The 21918-nt window shown below is 31.9% G+C and overlaps 2 protein-coding genes across 2 annotated transcripts; both read right to left on the bottom strand.

Annotated features, from left to right (window-relative positions):
- Window positions 1–2433: 2433 nt before the first annotated feature.
- Window positions 2434–10880, bottom strand: LOC18593820 (B3 domain-containing transcription repressor VAL2-like). Its single transcript, XM_088808555.1, has 9 exons — window positions 10707–10880; window positions 6977–7058; window positions 6735–6830; window positions 6255–6357; window positions 5298–5616; window positions 5016–5115; window positions 4191–4365; window positions 3665–3743; window positions 2434–2681 (listed from the first exon to the last, which is right to left on the bottom strand). The coding sequence occupies exons 1-8, from the start codon at window positions 10826–10828 to the stop codon at window positions 3667–3669; spliced, it is 1074 nt and encodes a 357-aa protein (XP_088664681.1). The 5' UTR covers window positions 10829–10880; the 3' UTR covers window positions 2434–2681; window positions 3665–3666.
- A 1631-nt stretch (window positions 10881–12511) lies between these two features.
- Window positions 12512–14206, bottom strand: LOC18593819 (uncharacterized). Its single transcript, XM_007021201.3, has 3 exons — window positions 14014–14206; window positions 13871–13925; window positions 12512–12940 (listed from the first exon to the last, which is right to left on the bottom strand). The coding sequence occupies exons 1-3, from the start codon at window positions 14099–14101 to the stop codon at window positions 12781–12783; spliced, it is 303 nt and encodes a 100-aa protein (XP_007021263.2). The 5' UTR covers window positions 14102–14206; the 3' UTR covers window positions 12512–12780.
- Window positions 14207–21918: the final 7712 nt, after the last annotated feature.

Here is a 21918-nt window from a genome sequence, read left to right as displayed (position 1 = left end):
ATTCTTTATTTGAGTAGAACAATAGTAAGAAGAAGAAAAAAATTGTGCATCTGACCTGAATGTCAGGATTTTCCCAGTCAGGAGGCAAGCTATTGCATGACCTGGTCACTGAAGTAGTCAACTTTGCACAAGTGGTTTTCCCCCTAACATACCAGAAATTGAGCAAAAATAACATATCAGGCCACTATCCTAAAATCGGCCTTCATCTTCTGAAACCAATATTTCAACACTTCACAATATAGATCATCCTCAATTACTACAAACAGAATAAAAGGAACTGATATTAAGTATCACTTCAAAGACTATGGTTCCTTAAACCATATTTGTGAGAACATTGGTAGAATAAGAGACGTCAGCCAGAGATGAGGCATTTGTATAAACTGCAGCATATATTTATTTTGCTATGTCATCTTCAAGAAAAATGAAAAGAAACATACAAAAGAAACAACTCAGTTTTCAGGCCATATATGAAATGCAGTGCAGTAAGGAATCAGACAAGTAATCTAACCTGACAACTGTTAACCAGCTGGGCGGCTTACTTCTCATCTCAAAGTGGAGCCACGTATGCATGTTGACATGCCAAGCATAATCCTCATTTGTCCATATTAAGAAGAGATCAGGCATTATTCAGATGTCCTTGAACCTACTCTGACACCAATGTAACTGCCATACAAAGAATCCACATTAAATGAACAAATGCCACATTGGTCTGTTCCTGACAAAGCTATATGTATTTATACTTATACAAATGTAAACTCTGTTTTGTTCTGTATGGCTTTGTGCTTTTTCCTAATTATACAGTTCCCACTATAGGGTGACAGGCAGATGAGAAGTGGTAGCAAATAGAACATCATAGTTTTCTGAATAGTTTCCATACAACAAATAGTGTGTTTATACATGCAAAAGCATATGCATAGCAAAAAGCTCCTGCTGCTAAATAACTGATTAGTATAGAAAAGATCCCATTAATAGAATAAAAATGGAAAATTAATCTGTCTTGCCAAATTTTCATTTATAATATCAGAGATATATAAACTGGCCAGACAGATTGACAGTCGGTAATGTTTTCTAACAAGATATATATTCATTAATGCAGTGTGAAGTTCATTACTAAATATAGCTTACCATATTAATTGCAGAATAGATCACTGAGTTGTGACATTTAAGGATAATGATAAACCTTGTTGGCATTACTAAATTTACATTACAAACATAATAAAACCAACACAACCACAGAATGTCCAGCTAATGAATTTGAAGGAAGACATCTTGTATTAAGATCATTCACAAGTAACAAATCTGTTTGAAGAGGCAAGTGACTGGCGGCCATCCCAATCTCCTGTGATTGCCAACAATGAAGATTTCCATCATCATGATGATAAAATTAAAGCCTTTTGTCTTCTCATCATTCACACCAATCACTTGCAACTTCCTTGTCAGGAATTTGCATATTTGTGGCAGGAAGTAGACACACATTGAACATGACTTGCATTTCTTCTTTTATAAGATCATTTATTGTTGTTCCTAATATATGTTGACAAAATCTTCACCTTTCTATAATGCATTTGAAGGAAACTAAACCTAGAAGGAAGGTTGAAAGGAAATTCAGAGTCAGGACACAAAGGAAACCAGTGGAACAATTCCGGCAATCAAGAATTCTTTGTTATGTTCTATTAATTGTCCAATTACTCACGAAACATTGATGTGATTTCCAACTTGTTTCAGCTTAAAATATGAACACAAGAATTCCTTATGTATTGATAAGACTTGCAAAAACCTTCACTTCTTTCTCTTCCCATAAGACAAAACAATTCATGTTGCTTTTTTACAGAAAATTTTTGTATAAAAATTTCTATATGATTGTCCCCTATCATTTAAAAATCTTCAATGGCATCCTTACTGTAAAACTACAAATTAAGCCATTCTAGGCTACGAGGCCTTGTCTAAAAATCTTAAGTCACAATCAACTTAGTGAAGTCTCATATTTGTCATACTTTATCAGTGATTCTTGTGGCCCTTTACTAGTCTACATTGATCTTGCTTTCTTTGCATTTAACTGCCTACAGACTAAAATTATATAGTGAAAGTGTTTGCAATCCAAATGTTGTAGTTTTACCTTTTTACTGGTACTTCTGATGAATTTTATGCTTAAGATTAAAGTTTATGCTGGACCAAGGTACAACATAAGCTATCATTTCCTTTCCAAACAGTGAGCTTCTTCTTCCAAAAACATATTGTTTGAACATGTTGTAGGATTAGGCTATTTGCAAGCTCAGTACTGACTTTGTTTTCTTTTATCTTAAAGTTTTCAAAACTAGGGATTATAAGATATACTGTTGTTTCTTTTCACAAACATATAAGATGAGAAAACCACATATTCTTGTAGGTTCTACTAACAAACGTCAACCTTTAAATTATTTCGAAACAATCCTAGGATACTGAAAATTTAGCATAGCAAGTTTCTTGCATTAATAGTCATTTTGAGGGTTTGACTCATAACAGAATAAAGATAATTAGAAGTATTCCAGCCACAAAGGAACAGACTTCCTTGACTTATCAACATACTAGTTCGCTGCCTGATGACAACATGTGCAAAAAGAACTTCAACACCTTCCACGAAAACCACAAGATTCACACTGGTCTTTGAAGGGTAAAGTCGTTTTCAAACATCAAGCTGAGCTCTGGAAAAGAAAGCGTGAGATCTTAGGATGGTGAAACAATTTTTTAAGGACAAACATAAAATCCATAAACACATCATATATCAAGATTATAATCTTCATCGACCATCTGCTGAGAGACTACTGTTCCCTGCCCATGTTAGAAATGGTTCTACGTACTATGATGAAAGAGCTTTATCAGCACGACATTATACACAACAAATTATACTCAAAAGATTGGGACAAAAAAGATTACCCAGGGTTCAATATTTTCGAGGTAATTAGAATAAGCACTTTAAAGGTTGATGTTAGGATGAACTTGAAGAGCATATTCATGATAGATAATTTGTCGAAAAAAGGGGGACAATAAATAAAAGGCAGTAGGCAACCATTATTGCATGGTGACAGGGGAACTATTATCTGTCGTAGTAAATGCAAGCTCCATATATTGCTATTTGGACTATGTCTGGCTTCCTTGCTCCCTAGTATATGTACAACTTCATAGCCAACATGACAGGTACTTCCAGTCACTGGCCACTCACATGTCACAAGTCAAAACCATAGAAGGACTCTCTGTCATGTCTAACTGCATTTCAGGAATTGGCATTATTTTTGGAGTATTAATGTCATCATTAAGGGCCTACAGTAAAGCCAATGCTAAAGATATCCTTGATGGATTCCTTCTGATTGAAGCTGCCAAAACATTTAAGAAATGATTTATGCTATCCAATATGGAAACAGGAGTTACGGTTATAATTGTTGTTACTATTCCTATATTGCCATTAGTATCATCACTATCACCATCATAGTCATTGTTATTTGCAGCTTTGCCCTAGCGTATAGCCGATCTTTTAATGCAATGCATCAACCATCTACATATTAGAGACTTCAAGCAGATTTTTCATGCAGCACTTAATTGAGAATAAATGGACACCAGCAAATATTGCACTTACCTGGCATCATAATTTCACAGACACTAAAAAGATGAGTTAAGTAGCATGCCATACCTCTAATCTGATTTTCCAGCCTGAACCTTTTTTAGCCCCATAAACAATTTTCCATCTTCTTCTCTTTTATAAACTGTAACTGAAAATTCATCATCTCAGTCAGTACTAAGTTATAACTTGTCTGCCAGTGCAAAATAAAATGGTAATTCACAAGTGAAACAAAATAAATCTTAATACGTTTCAAAATGTTTCTTTGGTTAGACATAATAAATTATAGCTTGATGGAGTATGTTTGAAGTTCATGAAGAACCTGAACTGTCATCAGTAAATTTAGGACATAATTTTCCTACACAAATCTGATGACGTTGAAGAATCTGAAAAGTCAATCATTTAGCAAGCACAACTAAACTCAAATTTACTAATTGATTGCGACCAAATAGTAAGATAGAATAGAGAATAAGAACTACAAATATATGGTTCAATTGCCAGCTCCTTTAATAAATAAATAAACAACTTAACTTACCAAAAGGGGAAAATGAAGTATAGGTTATGCATCATTAAATACTTATGTTATGTCAGCAATTACCTGTATCACCTGGTTGCCACTGCTCCGAGATTATGTAATCTTTAAGCCCCTCAAGCACATACATCTTTCCATTAGTATTTAACCAGTAACGGTAGTAGAATTCCCAGTCATCTCCTTTTATGTCTTGCACTACAACAAAGATTCCTTGTTGTGCCGAAATATCGGGGAAATAAGCCTGTGATATTGTCTCTTTTAATACAAGAAACATTTCTATTTTTTACCAGGAAAAAATTTAAAGTACAGAATGAATATGCTGTAGCTAGAATAGATCTCAAATCTTCACATGGAAGGAAACTAATGAGGAAATTTTCACTGCCCATTCTCCTCCCCCCTTTAAAAGCAAGAAGTGCTCTATAAAAATCCATCATCATTTGATGGACATGTTATGCTGTAGCTGGATGATAAACAGAAAAAAGAGGCAGAAGAAAATCTCCCCACAAGGTATATAACAATAGATAAGATGTTACCACAGGGCTAACAGCCTCCAGTGCGGAGATTGATTTGGAAAGTTGAATGTTTTACCGTATAAAGGCCAGTATATATTGCAGATAATATGACTCAATAGTTAAGTGTAAGATATGCACAGAAAACAATAAAAATCAATAGAATATTAAATTGCAGTAAATGCAAATGCTGCAGTAAAAAAATTTTCAATCACAATCAGGTTCATTATCTTCTTACTGGACAGTAAGAAGTCCAAACACCTCTCACGCCTCTTTGAGACTCACCCCAACTGTAGAACAATCTCGATCAAGAACCTTCAGTAACCTTTCAATGCATGCCAACTTAAGAACTTCAAAAAATTTCAAATCTGCAAACACTCACCTCCGCACATCTTTTTGGTAACACAAGGCGCCCATTCCTGGCTTCAGCATCACTAGCAGTCAATGTTTTCGAAAACAAAGGAACAAGACTTGATTTTGACCTGAAACATAATTAAGGACTCACAATTTCTAATCTAAGATGTCAAGTTCAATATTAACCAGGAAATTGCATTAAGTTATATCCAGCTATATCAAGCTAAAATATAAAAGTAACATACTAAATAAATGTATACTATTTCGAATATCATATGATAAGACAACCAGATAATTCTTCAAAGGATACACTCTGCAGATTTCCTTTAGCTCCTCCAAGCTGGTCTGCGGTGAGTATCTAGATTGTACCCTAGTTTTTCTATAGACATTCTTTCGACGTTTTCCTACCTTCTTTTGACAAGAATTATTGGTTCCATGAGGTGAATTCACAGAGGACTCTTCTCCAGTTTCTGATAAAGGAAATTGCGCTTGAAATGCTGCTCCAGGAATAGTTGCAGTGGCTATCTTATTAGGTGAGACATTGCATACTACAGAATCAGGTGATGCAATTGGATTAATTCCTGCTTTAATTCCAGCAACATGAACGCAGGAGTCACTTTTCATACCTACTGGAAAAACAAGATAAATGACAACTTATTGCTGTGATTGTTGAAGGAGAGGATTAAGATAAAACAACTTATGCAACTTTATACGCATTCCTTGTGTGTTTGCGGATGACAAGAATATCTAAATACTCTTCCTATCCAGAAACACTTCCCACAATCAGATGAACTTTAACTTTAGGACTGATAAAGCACATCATTTTAGCCTAAATTATGACTTAAATTGCATAAACAAAGAGGAAAAAAACCAAACAAACAAACTTGAGCAGATCTAAGACCCAGAAATTTTACAACTTCATTTGACACTGCTCCTTAAGAAAAAAGTTACCCCCACCCCCACACCAAAATGAAAACCAATGGTAAAACTTTTTTTCCTTTATGCTATCGATGTCCTTATTTCTTCTCTGCCCTTCTCTTTTATTTTGTAGTTCAGTTCGCTATGCAAAATGGTTGAGCGTTAAAAATCCTTTCCTCTCCTATGAGAAATTATAAACAATCAGCATATCAGACTTCATATTTGCATGCAGACCAGTCCACCCACATCTTGAACAAACAAGAGCACTTAAAAACCTAGAGATCAACAAAATGTTTTTTTTTTTTTTCAATTTCAGTTCATTCCAAAGCTAAGGTGTACAGACAGTCACCTGTTATTGCTTTCTCAGGGTCAATAGATAGCCTTTTAGCAGAGTCCATTGCATGCTGAATAGCCTGAGGGCTCCAGAAGCTTGGTGTGCATCTGTGTGGTGCCTGAAATAGAAAATGTTAATTTAAAATTTTTTAGATTAAGGAGGAATAAGCAGAACTCAGAACTTGCAGAAACATGCCCAATATATACTCATTTAAAGTTTGAATCCATAGGTCATTCATCAATCATATTCAAAGGATGATGGCATTATAGACTAATATATTTGGTTTTTATGGACAATAGAGTTAGCACTACTCGATTAAGTTTGCGATTATGCATCCCATGCTGCTCCATTATATGCGTATTATATATTTATCAATAAGAAAATACATATAAAATGGCTAAACAACATATATAGTAATTTTCACAGGAATGTCTGGAGGACTATCTAAGTTACAACAACAAAAAAAAAAATGCAGGTTTGATAGTTGACTCCTACCAAAGCTTCATTTACGGCACACTCTGCACATTTCACACCACCAAAGTCCAGTATCGTATATGTACTGGATGCCATAATGCATCCACAATGAATCCGCTGCAGCAAATGGGAGAAAAATTGAGCATAGTACATGCAATTTGTAGACTAAATTCAAAGGATAAATAACCTGGAGATATATCATCTAGAACGACCTGCATAACAGGGAAAAGAAAATGCAAGATAAACAAGAGTTTGCATCTTACCTTCCTACATGAAGCACAATCTCTCCAACCACTGGCTTCAGGGTGAAAAGTATCACAGAATGTTCCCTTCAAATAAGCAGAACTGAATTTGCAAAAGGACCAAGTCAGTTGTTTATGATGTGTTATGGAGGGTAAATAAACTTCAAACTTTTTCAAGCTTCGTGATATTACCTTCTGAGGTACACAAATGATGCTAAAATAAGAAGATTTAATACTGAATACCAAGTACTATTATCAACTGAAACCTAGGTACTACATGCAAACTTCTACGGACCACATGGATGCATGTACCAAAATTGAACATAAAATTCATGATGTCAATAACATAGTCTACGCATATGTTTTCATAATCCAAAACATGAACACGTACTAGTAAATCAATATACTTCGAGAAACAAACTGCCATTCAAAAATGACAAGCAGCACTGAAGTAAAAGGTGTCCACAAAAACCTAAGTAAACATCAACAATTTGTGCCGAAAAATAGATAAGCAACTGCAAATGAAAAAAATGCACTATGTTTCAGCCTAAAAAATTTTAGTTAACATTGATATGTTTGTTATTTTCATAAATGATGTGTAGTTAGTTTTCAGTATTAAATGTCGGTGCATGTGCACACACTTACACTCTCCAATAGAGAGAGAGAGAAAGGGAAAGTATAATAAGAAAGGAAGAGTCGTTTTTGAAGAAGAGTCGTTTTTGAAAAAGTAAGGGAAACAGATCAACTTACTGCCATAACTTCCAAAGCAAGAAAGTGTATGCAGTGCTACTAAAAGCAGAACAAAAACGATGTCGTTTCGTCATTTGAAGCCAAAGCAATTGCATCTCTCCACTAGCTATAACTGTAACCAGAATTGAAGTTTGACAACTCACCAAAAGATGTCAGAAAGCACGCTGAAAACGACTTTTGCTGGCTTTTTCTAGTAAGCTAAAATTTAACCAACTTATGATGTACAGCTCATCATTTATAGCGAACAGACCACACTTCTGAGACAATTTCTATAAATGTTTTAGTCCATCTTATTGCTAAATTGCATATGTAACACGGTGCCAAAAGCAATTTTGCATTCAGATTGCTAACATCTGTACTCAAGCGATAGCTGTCTAAAGACATCGAACACAGAAATTAAATCTATAGATCATATTTCCTTCTTGAAACTTATGAATCATACAATATCCGTCTCTCCCACACTTTTTTCCTCTAAGCTAAAGCATAATAATATTGACTTAAGAAGGAAAAGTTGAACATCAAAGGCCCAACACTATGAAGTTGTTCTTACTCTTCCATCAACAACCAATTCCATTTCTCCAATCAAACCAAACTTTTGATTCTTTATGATGGATATATGACTTATTACAAGGAAGAGAATAGAGATGCAACAAAAAGCTCCCATCTCTAATTATGCAAATAAGCATCTGACTCACTCACTTTAAATCACAGAGTGCTAAAATTATACTCATAAAAAGCACATTCTCTCCGATCGGATCAATTCTCATAACGCTAACTTCTTTAGATTCCGCTCGGGCCACCATTCTCATCAACAATGATGCCACCATAATGACTTCAAGTAGATATAACTTTATAGAGAAATGCAATAGCTGTTGAATGCCCAAAAATAGAAAGAACTAACCTAACATAAATTTGGATTTAACGACTGATCTCTTTCATTTGAACTAACAAAAAGGTTCTCTAGAGTCTACCTTCCTCTTTAAATACGACAAACAAACCATAATGACATCTCAAAGTATTTACTTTCTCATGTTGTGACCGTTACCAATTAGCCTCTAAGATTAAACTAAACATAAATGAACTATTTCCTGTTTTCATGACATCCTATATTGTATTATCATTTCTATAAACACTAACCCAATGCCAAAATTTGAAAAGCCATTTTAAATCAAAAATAGATTCTACAGTGTTAACACCATAAAAGAATGCATCTCTGTAAATCATAATTATTATGAAATAGTACTATTACCATCAAACACTTTCCTGATTGTTATACGGCAAACTGCTATCTGTTTGTTTGAAAAGGAAAGCGCCCAAAAAACAAAAACATTCAATTAGCAATTCAATTTATAAGAACCAATTTTGCCTTATCTTTACTAACAATTACGATTTAATTTTCCTGTGAATTGATGTTTACCATTCATAATCATCTTACAAAACTTGGTTTTTGTTTCCATTCCTTGTTTAAATTATCAAGGCACTGACAAGACACATCTCAAGAGGAAAGCTAACCATCATTTCCTGCCTTCTTGAAATGCTTGTCACAAACCAACTGTTCTGTTTACAAATTTCACAAATAAATAAATATGCAAATGAAATAGTGAGAAATTACTCCATCATAAGGAAAGAGAAGCGCACCAATGAAATTTGTCAGCGAATATAACTTATCGCAACAAAGGAATTGGATGGATGGGTTACTAAGCACGAAGATAACAGAAACAATGGCAATAAAATCAGAGCTTACTCCAAGTCTTTTGCGATACCCTATTTACAACTCATTCTAAAATCTCCTGTTCCTGTCTTTGGTAAGTGAAACTCCAACTCTTCTATGTTGCCAGTTTGACAAGAAGCAAAAGGAAGAATGTGAAGACCAAGTACAGCAGCAATCACCAGAATTTCTTGCCCATTCTTCTTCAGCTTGCACTTCAAATGTGAACGCGAAAAAGAAAGGGAAAAAAAAGGCAGAATGGACAGATGGAGGGTAACAATCATTGCAAAGAACAGTGAAGTTGATATTAAAAAGCCCCAGAACACCAGAATTACATTTGCTGATTCCATACAGAGAACTAAAACATAGCAAGAAATTCCTCTTATGACTAGAATTTAGATTAACAAAAAGAACAGGAGAACATATCAGGAGAAAGGATAGCGTATCTGAGGGATTAAAATTGGCCCCAACAATCAATAACAAAAAAGGACTCGATTGACAAAATTGTTAACTTCCCAAAATTTAGAGCAATCTAAAACGGCTTCATTCGGGGGGAGAAGTACTATGCATCAATTCCTTGAAAACCATACTTCAGCTCCAAGAAATCCATTGCAGACAATAATTTATACCATTATGCCACAAATCCTAATTTATTTTCTTCAGATAAACCAGTAGTTAACCCAGCCAATATCAAGAACTCCAACAAATCCAAAAACAAGATTAACATAAACATAAACATCGAATTAAAGCCAACAAATCAACATGAAAATTTTGTAACTTCTATCGTCCCAAAAAAAGAATTCAGCTTCATTTTTCTTCTAATCAAGTAAAAAATGCCACAATTTTATCTTTTGCAGATTGCCCCCTTATCTACTAACACAACAATTTTAACTGTCTCACACAGTGACAGTATCCTAACTCCTAAACTTTTACTCTTAGGGACAAACATGACAAAATGAAAAGCAAAAAATCAAATTTAAATAGTACTAATCATCTATCTTACTCTATAGTTAAAAAGTATTCAAATTCCGTATCTTATACTTAAAAAAAAAAACCCAAACTATAACTCGGGAGGTTGGTTGGAAATCTGCAATAACATAAGCCATGAAATCGAATTAATCTATTAAAAAATGAAAATAATGATCAAAAGAACCCAACTTGATCTAACCCAACAAAGAAAACAACATGCACATTCAGAGAAGATTAAAAAAAAGGGAAAAAAAGAAGAAAAAACAACATGCATTGGAAGAAACGAAACGAAAACAGGAACAAAGAAAGCGTAAAAAAGCTTACCCACAGCTACAGCAAAGCATGGCGAAACCGCCATTACGAAGCTTCCAACCAATGAAGAAGTTAACAGAGGGAGCTTTGCAGTGAAAGCAAAGCTCGGTAAGTGCTGAAGACGAAGAAGCCATTCTCTCTCTCTCTCTCTCTCTCGATAACAACCCCACAGACCAAAAAAGCTTCGGTTTCTTTGTTGTCTTTGGCTTTGAAATGATATGACACTGCAAAGAGTGAGGAAATAAAAGTACACAGAAAAGGACAGTTTCTTTTAGGATTGGAAACTTTTGTCAGGTTCTTTCAGCCACACTGACACCGAGATTGATACGCTCCGCATTAGCTATTGTGTACCTCTTCCTATCCTTTTCTAGAAGCCTTTGAGGGTTTTGGGACCGTCTGATTTGATCCAACGGTCGAGAATTTTTCAAGATTTTGGTTTTTTATAGTAATAATATGAGACAGAAGAGTTTGTAATTACTAATTGAATTAATTTTAATGAGTATAAAGTTACCTCGATTGATTCTCAAAACCGTTAAAATTATAGTTAAATTCGTTAAAATACCGTTAAAATTATGACGAATATGACAATATCTACATTTAAAAAAACTCAATATATTTATAAATATATAAACCATTTAATAGATACGACAAAAATCACTAAAAATATTTAAATATGATAATCAAAGAAATTTATATAGGAAGGATTAATGATATAGTTTAACAACATCCACACCTTATTGTAAAAAGAAAGGAAATAATTCAACTTCCAATTTGGTATTTCAACTTTCTTTTTCTATTATAGAAAGGAAAAATAAATTATTTAGGCAATTGGGTATAAATTATTTTGGTAACCTTGGCATTTTCCTTAGCATTTTCCTTATTGGTTATGATGATGCAGCTCAGGTAGGCAAGGTTGCAGTGGATTGTAACCTTTGAGAATTTGAAGCTTTTTAAGAGACGAAGTTGGGAGAGAGAGAGAGATTCCCCCTTGCTCTTTTAAAACAGGTGTAATCTTTCAGTTTTTCATGCAAAGATGCTTGAGGCCTGTCAGCCACATCATAATCACACTCCCCATTTGACCGGATTTATGCGTAAATCCAAGGGAGCAATGAATGATTTAACTTGGTTTGGTTACTCAAATTTATGATAGTAATCAAAGATTTTGATTTTTTCTTATAAGCATTAAAATTTTTAAACTTCATGAATGAAAGAACATGTGTTTAAAAGTTATGTCATCATCACGAACATGTATATAAAAATTACATCATCACTCGTAATACTGTTGATACATAAATGAACATGTATTTAAAAGCTATGTTATGGTCATGCCATCATGAACATGTATTTAAGAACTACATAATCATTGATATATGAAAAATACATGTGCTATGAACATGTATTTAAGAAGTACATAATCATCGATATACGAAAAATACATGTGTGATATGAATATGTGTGTAAAAATTATGTCGTCACAGATCATATGTTTAAAGCTATATTATCGTTGTGTGTCATCAATATATATTTAAAAATCACATCATTGATATATGAAAGAATATGTGTTCAAAAGCTACGTCATCATGAACATGTATTTAAAAATTAAATCATCACCGACATATCAAAGAACATGTGTTTAAAAGTTACGTCATCATCGTGTCATCACCCATATATAGAGTAATAATCCATACATAATTTTACAAAAAAAAAAAAAGTTGTTGGATTTTAATGATTCTAAAATCCAACTCTGGTCAGAAAGACAAGCTCAAGCTTTGTTTCAAGACAATTCAGAGGAATTTCCAACTCAACTTCTCGTACAATTCTAACAAATCCAAGCTTGAATTCAAACTATTGAGTATGACAAAACTCTGTATCAAATTGTATATTTATGGTACCCCCAATCCTCAAAATCCTTTCCTCTTTTGAATCCAAATGGCACTGTAACCAGTGGTATTTGCAAAAATTTAACTAATTATACACGAATCTAAGCTCAGCTAATTAACAAAAATACATCTGAGTAGCAGAGACTTGGATTAAAAAGGACAGCAGATTAATAAGTTACTTTCGCGACAAAATTCAATTAAAATACTCAGTCATATAGCAATTTAGCTGATTGAGTTCTTGATTTCTTGCTTTCATTCTTTGAGTTTTTCTCAGCATACTTCTCATTCGTAGCGATAGCTTTTGCCACAGCCTTCATCTTCCGATCATTTTTTGATCTCTTCATTGGTCTTCCCTTCTTCGTCTTTCTGTTTCAAGATAAGTACACATTTAACAGTTTGCTCAAAAAAGACAGCTTCAATACCAGCAGGAAACAGTACCATAATAGAATGAAGATTAACAAATGATGAATTTTGATGAGGGCTACTCGAACAAGTACGTTGTGAAGCAGCATTAGGCCTTGGGCTTCATTCATAAACGTCTCTAAGTGACATTCTACTCTTAGATATCCGTTAAAAAACCGTTCACACTCGCCGTTAAGCAATGATTCCACAGATCAAAATCTGATTACTAGGCCATGCAAGCAGAACTTATCTATATGGACGACCTATGTTATGGTAAGTTCCGTTACCTAGAAGAAACAACAAGACTAAATGCAAAACAATAGAACAATGCCTCGAACTCCCAGAATAATGATATAGCAAAACAAGCTTGCAAGATGAGAAAATGGAAATCATACAAGTTAACTGACTGCAGAAAGGAAAAATCATAAGGTCGAGCATTTACATTACACCCTCAACATACCAACAATCACTGATACATCCTGATTTTTTCATAAGCAGGCACATAAGACATATTCCAAACTAAATGGGAGCTTAAGAATCCAATGGCCATGCTTCAATCTTCAAATCATCAACCAGTTTGGCAATACTAATCTAAAACATTCACCACCAATCACACTGCAGAGATCATCAAAAAATTCTTTAGGAAAACTCATCAAACAATGGAATATAGACGCATCAATTTCTAATTATCTTAGAAAAATCTTATTGTTTACTCCAGGCTTTGCGCTCCACAGCAGCATTTACCTTTAAATTATACTATCCGAATATGCTAAAAGAGTAAATTGATACGAGGATTGACAACAATTCACTTCCCAAATGCTATCGTTTCCCTAAAACTTTTAATCAAATAGATCCAGAAAGTTCCACTAAGAATCCAAATTCCCTAAAACTTACATTTTAGCAGCACCAGAATCAGGCTTTCGAACTCCAGTCTCTGAAGTGTCCATTGCTGCACAGAAACCAAAATTTACATATAAATTACAACTTTTGTTAAAGGCATATGCAAAAAAGGAATAAGAGAGAAAGGTGAAAGTTACCTTGAGGAAGAGCAGGAACGGCGCCTTCGCTGACGTCCATTGAAGCGGCGCCGCCGTTTCGCTTCTTCTTGTTTCTGTTTTTGGCCATGTCCTTAGGTCTAGAGATCTGAAAACAAAACCAAGAAATTGAAAGGTTAAACCCTACGAATTGGGATTTTCCTTAGAGAGAAGCAGGAAGAGACCCGCCGACCTTCGAATTGAAATGGGCCTACTGTTCCGGTTTTACTTCCTTTTAGGCCTAAAAGAAATTGTGTAGACTTAGCCCATATGCAAAGAGTGGCTGAATCCATTGGGCCGTCTGGCCCATCCTTAATAATATCGCTACTGAAATTATTTTTCTTCTCCCTTTTCTTTTTAATTTTTTTAAAGATAAAACTCTACTTATCCTTTTTTTTTTTTTTAAGTTTCAATAAATATTGATAGGTTGAAGTCGAGAAACATGTCGCAGGACAAATTACTTGATACAATCCGTTACAGATAAATGACATGATAGAACACGTAATGAAGAATAATATAATAATATATGTTATCTGTTTATCACGAATTTTGATGTAATCTGTTTTGTCGTATGTTTTATTATATTATTATTTTGTCAAAAATAGACTTTATATTTAATCAAATTTTAACTTTTTTTCACATAACACTTTACGATTTTATTCTCAATTAACACTTTGTAAATATATCTTTTCGTAATTTAGCACTTTGTGAATAACTTCTATTCACGAGGAAGTTAAAAGTAATAAACATCTTTCAACGTGTACAAATAAGTTAACTATGAATTGAGTATATTTTGATAATTTTACGAGATAAACTTTAACAGTTTAACCCTTTCATAAAAAAAAAAAACAATTTAACCTCTCATAAAAACAAAAATTATTAGACACAAAGGTTAATTGAGAAAAAAAATCCATAAAATCATAATATGTCAGGTAAGAAAACTAATAAAAAAGCAGGAAGAAAAGGAAAAACATTCAACTGATAAGTCCTTGTTCCTAATGTCATTAAAAGTTTGATGGATTCTTGTCTTTTACTTTCATGCACAAAGGGAAACATGTCTTTCTTTCTTGTCTCAATTATCTGGTTTAATTCTTCTTTCTTTTTCAACCTTGGGCTACCCAAATAAATCAGCCCCCAAAGCTTAATAATGCCTGAATCAAGTGCTTTCATTGAGAACCAGGCCCAGTAATTTGATGGAACATGTTCATTAATTTATTTTTTCCCCAAAAACCAACAGTTTTCTGCAATGGAAACATTATTCTCTCTCACATGGAACCCTGATTTGGATGGTGCTCCTTGTGTTTTTCCCAGTTGCAACAATGTTAGTAAATGGCCAAACCAGAAGATCCTGTCTAGTTAGACAAAATTATTGCTGTGCATAAAGAACAATTACTTCAGCTACTTCCCATGTTATCAATCAGACATGATGAACACAACAACTCCAGCTTGACTTTGGATTATCTTTTTGGCAAGAAAACAGGTAGATAGTTTTGAAGATGGCCCCCCAATCATCCCCATTAGGTGGCGTTAATCATTCTCGGATGCCACCATCAATTCTGACCAAACCTCCTGTTTGTGACAACTCTCTCACTGGTATCCATCACCTTCTTTTTACAAGTAATAATTCACTTCTTAGTGAAAATGAAAATCATTTAAAGTCTCGTGATCGGAAAAAGTTATCGTTAAAAATTTACTGTTTTAAGTAAAAACTCTAAGTGTCACGATTTAAAAAAAATCGTGAATTCTGAATATTTAAGTATTTACACTTTCTTCAACTTGCAAAAAACTTTTCGCAAGACAAAAAAATGTGAAGCTCAATAAATCGATACCAACTATGCTTTTACAGGTTAGGGTGGAACGTGGCACTGAGCTTATGAAAGCTTAATTTGGTTCTTAACATGTCCTGTAAATTATGGCCATGGGAAGCATGGCATACAGGAATAGAGGACAAACAATGAAATACTCCTTTACTTACTATTCAGGGGGTACTCCCTGGATTACTCCACTTTACAAGAATCAATAAAAAAGAAGAAAAAATGTAGTGTCATCAACAGATATCCTTTAGCTTGGAAACTACTCCATCTGGGAATCGCATTGGGAGGAGGAAGAAGCCAAAGCAAAGCTTGAGAAAACATATGGCAGATATATACTTTTAAGACCAGTTAGACTGAAGATAGCTACCATTCCAACTGCTTTTGGGGACATAACCACTGTAAATTGTCAGAAGTTTCGTCTTAACCCTCCATCATGCTCAATGATTAAAGGGTGCCCAAAGCCACATGACTCAAAAAAAAAAAATCACAAAAGAAGATGCACCCAATTCACTTTATCTTCCCACATTAACATGCCCCTATTGCAGACACTGTTCACATCCCACTCCCAGTATTGAAAATCCTACCCAATAAAGGTAGGTCCACTAAAGATATCTAAAAAGGTTGAACCACAGTGCACATGCATAGGAAATTAGGGCCCCTATTCATCAAAGCATTACTTTCTCTGATTATGGGTGTAAATTATGATCCAAGAACATAACATGGTCTATGTTGATATATTAAAGAAATCTTCACATACGTCGATCAAGATCAAACTCGACTTGATTATTTTATAATTAATATGAAATAATCGACGTTTCGTTATGTTGACACGAGGGTCAACTAATGAGGTAAGATTAGTTTAATCGCTTAATTAGTGTACGAGAAATCGATTTGTTTATGCCAAACTTAGGTAGAGTATGATTTTTTATGTTCTCCCTTCTAACTAGGCCATGAGAGGTATTTAGATGATTGCCAAGAAATGATATCTGTTGACATGAGATTCTGAGAATTCCCAATGGAATTTTAATATCAGAACATGAAATAATGATTGAATTGCTGCTTAAAAAAGGCAAATATTAACTTTTAATGCAAAAAAAAATATTATCCCTGGGAATATTGGTAAGACCCCTAATTATAATATTCCAGACAAACTTTATAGTGCATGGTCATGGGTTCCATTTAGGAGACATCTTCATGAAAATTCTTGCCTTTTTTAATTAATGATGTTTGCTAATTGCTATTCCAGAGACTCCTTGGAAGGATAATTATCAAAGCATTTTTTCAAACTATATTTCTTAAACTTGGAAATTGATTCATTAAACAAATAAAAAATTACTCTCTCCTTATTTTTTTTTTCATGAAGATTAAGATAAAAATTTTGATCTTAATATATTTTATATTAAATTAAAGAAAAATTTATAATATAAAAATTCTGACATGAATCTCATATCAGTAAAAAATGATATAGGTCATGAGCTCATAAATAAGAGCCTTCGTACGTGATTTTTGAATTGAATTTATGAGTTAGTGACAAATAGTATTAGACTTTATCCAATTGTTAACTAATGTGAGATTTCATGAGAGATAACTGTCTTGAAATAGACCAATTCAAAGTAAGCAGCAGCGCGTGAAGTTCGTCACCGCTCAATTTTTTTTTTATTATTATAGATAGAAAATTTGATATATATAAATTTATAAATTTGTATAATTATCCTTTAGTCATCTTTAATGCGAAAAGCCTAAATCTATCATTGAAGGTAAGTTTTCTTTTTTCTTGGATGAAAGAACAAGTGCAACATTTAGGGGCGGCTATATTATGACAAGTGGGATCACATAACATCACTTATTTACTGAAATGTCAAAATTTTCTACTTTATTATATTACTTTTGTTAGAGTTTTAAATAGTTATTGATATTAATGGATACCAATGAATTTATTAATTTTTTTATAATTTTACGGGGAGCGAGGTCAAAGATTCTAAGTCAAAGTAAATTTTCAAAAAGTAATTTATATGTTAATATTTAAATACTATATTAAAAGAATTTTTTTTTATAATTTAAATATTAATATTTTTAAATTATTATTATTTTAATTATAGCACCACTTAAAAAATATTTTTGAGTCTAAAAGGTAATAATATGCATGATTCGTGACACAAATATGTATTAAGGAAATTATTAGCAATAATAAAATATTTAGACCTTTTAAGTTTTAATCAAAATTTCGAACGAGTTTATTAATTTTTATAATGAACATTTCGTTAAAAAAAATATTTTCGTTAGATACATAGATATAACTTTTAACGAATCGTTAATATTTTTATTAATTTGATGAAATGATAATATTAAAATAATAATTTTATTTTTTATTATATAACACTAATTAAAAAAATTACTGAATCTAAAAGATGATAATATGCATGAACTGACAGAAACATGTATTATAAGGAAATTATAAACAATGAATTAATGGGAATCCCACTATTGGGAACAGTTTGGATTGTTGGGTACGTTCTGTGATTGGGAACCAGCAAAGCTACTGGAAAAATGAAAAGAGAAACTCAAGTCACAAAAGTCGACAAATTATCGTACTCCGAGGCAGGCTTTAGTCATGGCAAAGGGGCATTACAAAGTGTGAACTATAAGCAAGTAATCTTATCCACTTAGACAAAAGAAAATTAATTATCTCTTTTTTTAATTTTTATTTCTAGTTATACAAATTATTTACTAATAAATTTGTCATTGTAATTTTATAAATTATTGTTATTTTTAATAAATACATGTTTAAATATCACAGCTAATCATGTGATGTTAACTTAAAATTACTGAAGTATTATAATAAATAATGACATGTTATTAAATATTTCACTTTTTATATCAGCATAATATAATATAAATAATAATAAATAATATTTTAATTAATAACAATCAATCAATTAATCTTTGATTATAATGTACTATTTATTTTAAAATAAAATTATAAAAATTTGATTAAACATAATAAAATAATGAGAGTTTATTTAAAATTTTTTAAATAATTTAATAATTTTTTTAATTATTTTGCAAATGAACCAACAATTTCCTTTTCAAACGCATTAATTTAAATAAGTCGAACAAAAACAAACAAAATAGAATAATTTTTCGATTCCGAAAAATGGGAAAAAAAACCAAACAAACAACGAAAAGCCAAGTTTAAACAGTAATTGGTGAATTAAAACTAAAATCTATAATATTGATCTAAACTATATATATACACAATAATTGCAAAGGGTTAAATTAAGTGGGGTCCCAACGTTGGCAATAGGGCCCATTTAGCACATAAAATTAGGGGGAAAGGAACAAGCAATAAGGTTCCAATGTCGCCGGGATTGGGTGGCCTTTTTTCCATTTTCTCTTTTCATTTTATTTCTAAACTTATTAAAAATTTTTTTTTTTTTTTTTTTGTGTTTGGTTGTTTGACTTATTTCTCTTTACCTTGCCTTTATCTCACGACAAGAATAGCGGGGGCCACGTTACCGTTATGATTAATCTCCCTCCACTTATAAATTTTTTCAAATACAAAAAAAAAAGAAAAACACGTTTGATTCGTATGGATTACGTTAAATTAGAATTACCTATTTGCCCTTGTCTAAAATATTCGATTTTGAATTCTTTAAGGATGGTTTGGTACTAGTTGTAATTACCCATCTACCCTTTTTTAATGCTATCAAGTTTGTAAAAGAAATTAAAGTCTTTTTATTTCTTACTTGTTAGTCATGCAAGCATTGGAACCTAACCCCATCCCCCACACCCCCCCCCCCCCCCCTAAAAAAAAACACCCAATATTTTTTGCCTTAAAATGGATAAATATTTTATTGGGACATAGATTTTAATACAATATATTAATCATATTACTTTTAAAAATTTTAAAAAATATTTTTTATTACGTCCAATTAAACTTATATACTTTTATTTTATATTAAATAAGTTTTTATAATTAAATATTGATTAATTATCATTAATCAAACCATTGCTCATCATTTTAAGCTCACGTTACACTAACGTGACGTTGTCATGAATGATAAAAATGTTATATGGTTATGTCACTATACCACATTACCATCTATCATGACATGTTAACGTACTATATCAGTGTCATATAGTATGAAATGACAAGTGACAATATGACTAATGATTCGTTAGTCAACAGTTAGTCATAGTAACCGTTTTATTCATATGCTTTTTAGATATCCAGTCTATATATTATTAAATTAGAGTAACGAAATACTTTTATTTTTTTTAAAAAAATCTATTCATACACTTAGCGAATGCCATTGCTTTGTAAGTCAAATAGAATAATTTAATTGCTAATTCTAAAAGTTCGTAAATTAAGGATAAGTAGTTAGGTTTAATTCAAACCCTAATTATTCAAACTAATTCCCTACATTATTCCAATATCAAATTAACAAATTTTTGACTTTATAAACACCTAATCATACCATCATTTGTAGTCATGCACATAATAAATTTGAATTCAAAAACAAGCCTTTTGAGTTTTGATAATTTCAAACGAAAAAAATTAAAAAAAAGACCCAACGGACAAAATTTGTCTTCATATCCTTTTCAATTCCATTATCTTCACAAGTCAAAGAAAAGTTCATGCAAGAAACGTACCGTTTTGGGCAAATCAAAAGCAAGCATCTACCTTGACGTGTAAACTAATTATTGCAAAGGACCCACATATACACCCACAAATACTTCATGGGGCCATCAACATTAACTAATTAATCCGCACTATTAATTTTATCTTAATCCATGATTAAATGACTAAGTAATTGAAAATGCTTGGGAAAGTTTGGATTATACTTGGGTTTGAAGTTAAATTAATTATGATTAATAGAAAAGGGAAAGACACATACTTTTAGAGGATCTGTTGAAGGCGAAGAATTAGTTAAAATTTAGATATGACTTATTAATTTTTGAGATCTACCTACCTGCCAAGGAGTATTCCAATGAATATAGTAGGTTGTAACCAACCAAAGAAAGAAAATAAATAAATAAATAACTACTGAATTGGATCTTACAACAAAAGGGAAGAATTCCCATCAAGATTACTTGCATCTTATTAAGTGTGTGACTGGTATTGTAAGTGGCAGAATCACGATCCATTGAAATTCAGTTTTTTATCGTTTCGATTCGTAAAAAAAAAAAAAATGCATACATCTTATTAAATTGTGTTAATATTATTGTTAAGATAATATTTGCATGGTTTAATATAATTTTATGGAGATATTTTCAGTCCTTATCTTGATTTTTACAGAGATAAAAATAGAAGTTTTGATTATGATATATTTTATATTAACTTTTTAAAGAAACTTATAATATAAATGTTTAATAAAAAAATCACAAAATTAATTTTATAATATAAATGTTATTTTTTAATATTTGGAAAAGAAAAGATGGATAAAGAAAAAAAGCAAAAAGAGTAATAAAAATGAAATTAAAAATATTGTTATCTTTACATCAAATTTTCCTAATATTATTAAATTTATCTATAATTAGCTAATTTGTAATTTAACATTTTCGAAAAAAAAATTGTAATTTAACACTATGAACTCAAAGTTTAGCTTTAACAAATTGCTTAGTACTAACTTTGAATCATTTTCATCAAATTACTCTCTTACCTACCTATGCATTAAAAGTTTTTTATTTTCCAAATATTTAATTACATGATAAAGATGGTTGGCTAGATTTTGAATATAAATTATGACTATAAAACTTTTTGAAAGCTATGTATTATTATTATAATTAATAATAATTAAAACATTAAAAGCTTTGATAGTATATTAGTGCAAGTGTTATGAATCTCATATTAATAAAAGATGAAATAGATTTTAAACTTATAAGTAAAAATAGGCACGATTTTTAAGTTAAAAATATGATTCCGTGAAAGTAAAATTAAAACTTACTCAATTTTTATTGATGTAAAATTTTTCATGAGAAATATCAGAATCGAGGTAAGTCTGAACAAAGATGAATTGTTTTATGTATGTGTTTCAGATAGGGACATAAATCGTGACATAGATATGATTTAAATATATGTTTTTTAATATAA

Source organism: Theobroma cacao, chromosome 7 (assembly GCF_053813885.1).
Source record: "Theobroma cacao isolate CCN51 chromosome 7, ASM5381388v1, whole genome shotgun sequence".
Classification (NCBI taxonomy): Eukaryota; Viridiplantae; Streptophyta; class Magnoliopsida; order Malvales; family Malvaceae; genus Theobroma; species Theobroma cacao.
This window is presented reverse-complemented; position numbering and strand designations above follow the sequence as displayed.

Coding starts and splice junctions, on each gene's coding strand:
- LOC18593820 (XM_088808555.1), bottom strand. CDS start 10,828: ATGGCTTCTTCGTCTTCAGCACTTACCGAGCTTTGCTTTCACTGCAAA. Junction 5,617..6,254: donor CCCTGAGAAAGCAATAACAG/GTGACTGTCTGT, acceptor TTGTTTTTCCAG/TAGGTATGAAAAGTGACTCC. Junction 3,744..4,190: donor GTGGCAACCAGGTGATACAG/GTAATTGCTGAC, acceptor ATGAATTTTCAG/TTACAGTTTATAAAAGAGAA.
- LOC18593819 (XM_007021201.3), bottom strand. CDS start 14,101: ATGGCCAAAAACAGAAACAAGAAGAAGCGAAACGGCGGCGCCGCTTCA. Junction 13,926..14,013: donor CGTTCCTGCTCTTCCTCAAG/GTAACTTTCACC, acceptor GTTTCTGTGCAG/CAATGGACACTTCAGAGACT. Junction 12,941..13,870: donor GATTCTGGTGCTGCTAAAAT/GTAAGTTTTAGG, acceptor ATCTTGAAACAG/AAAGACGAAGAAGGGAAGAC.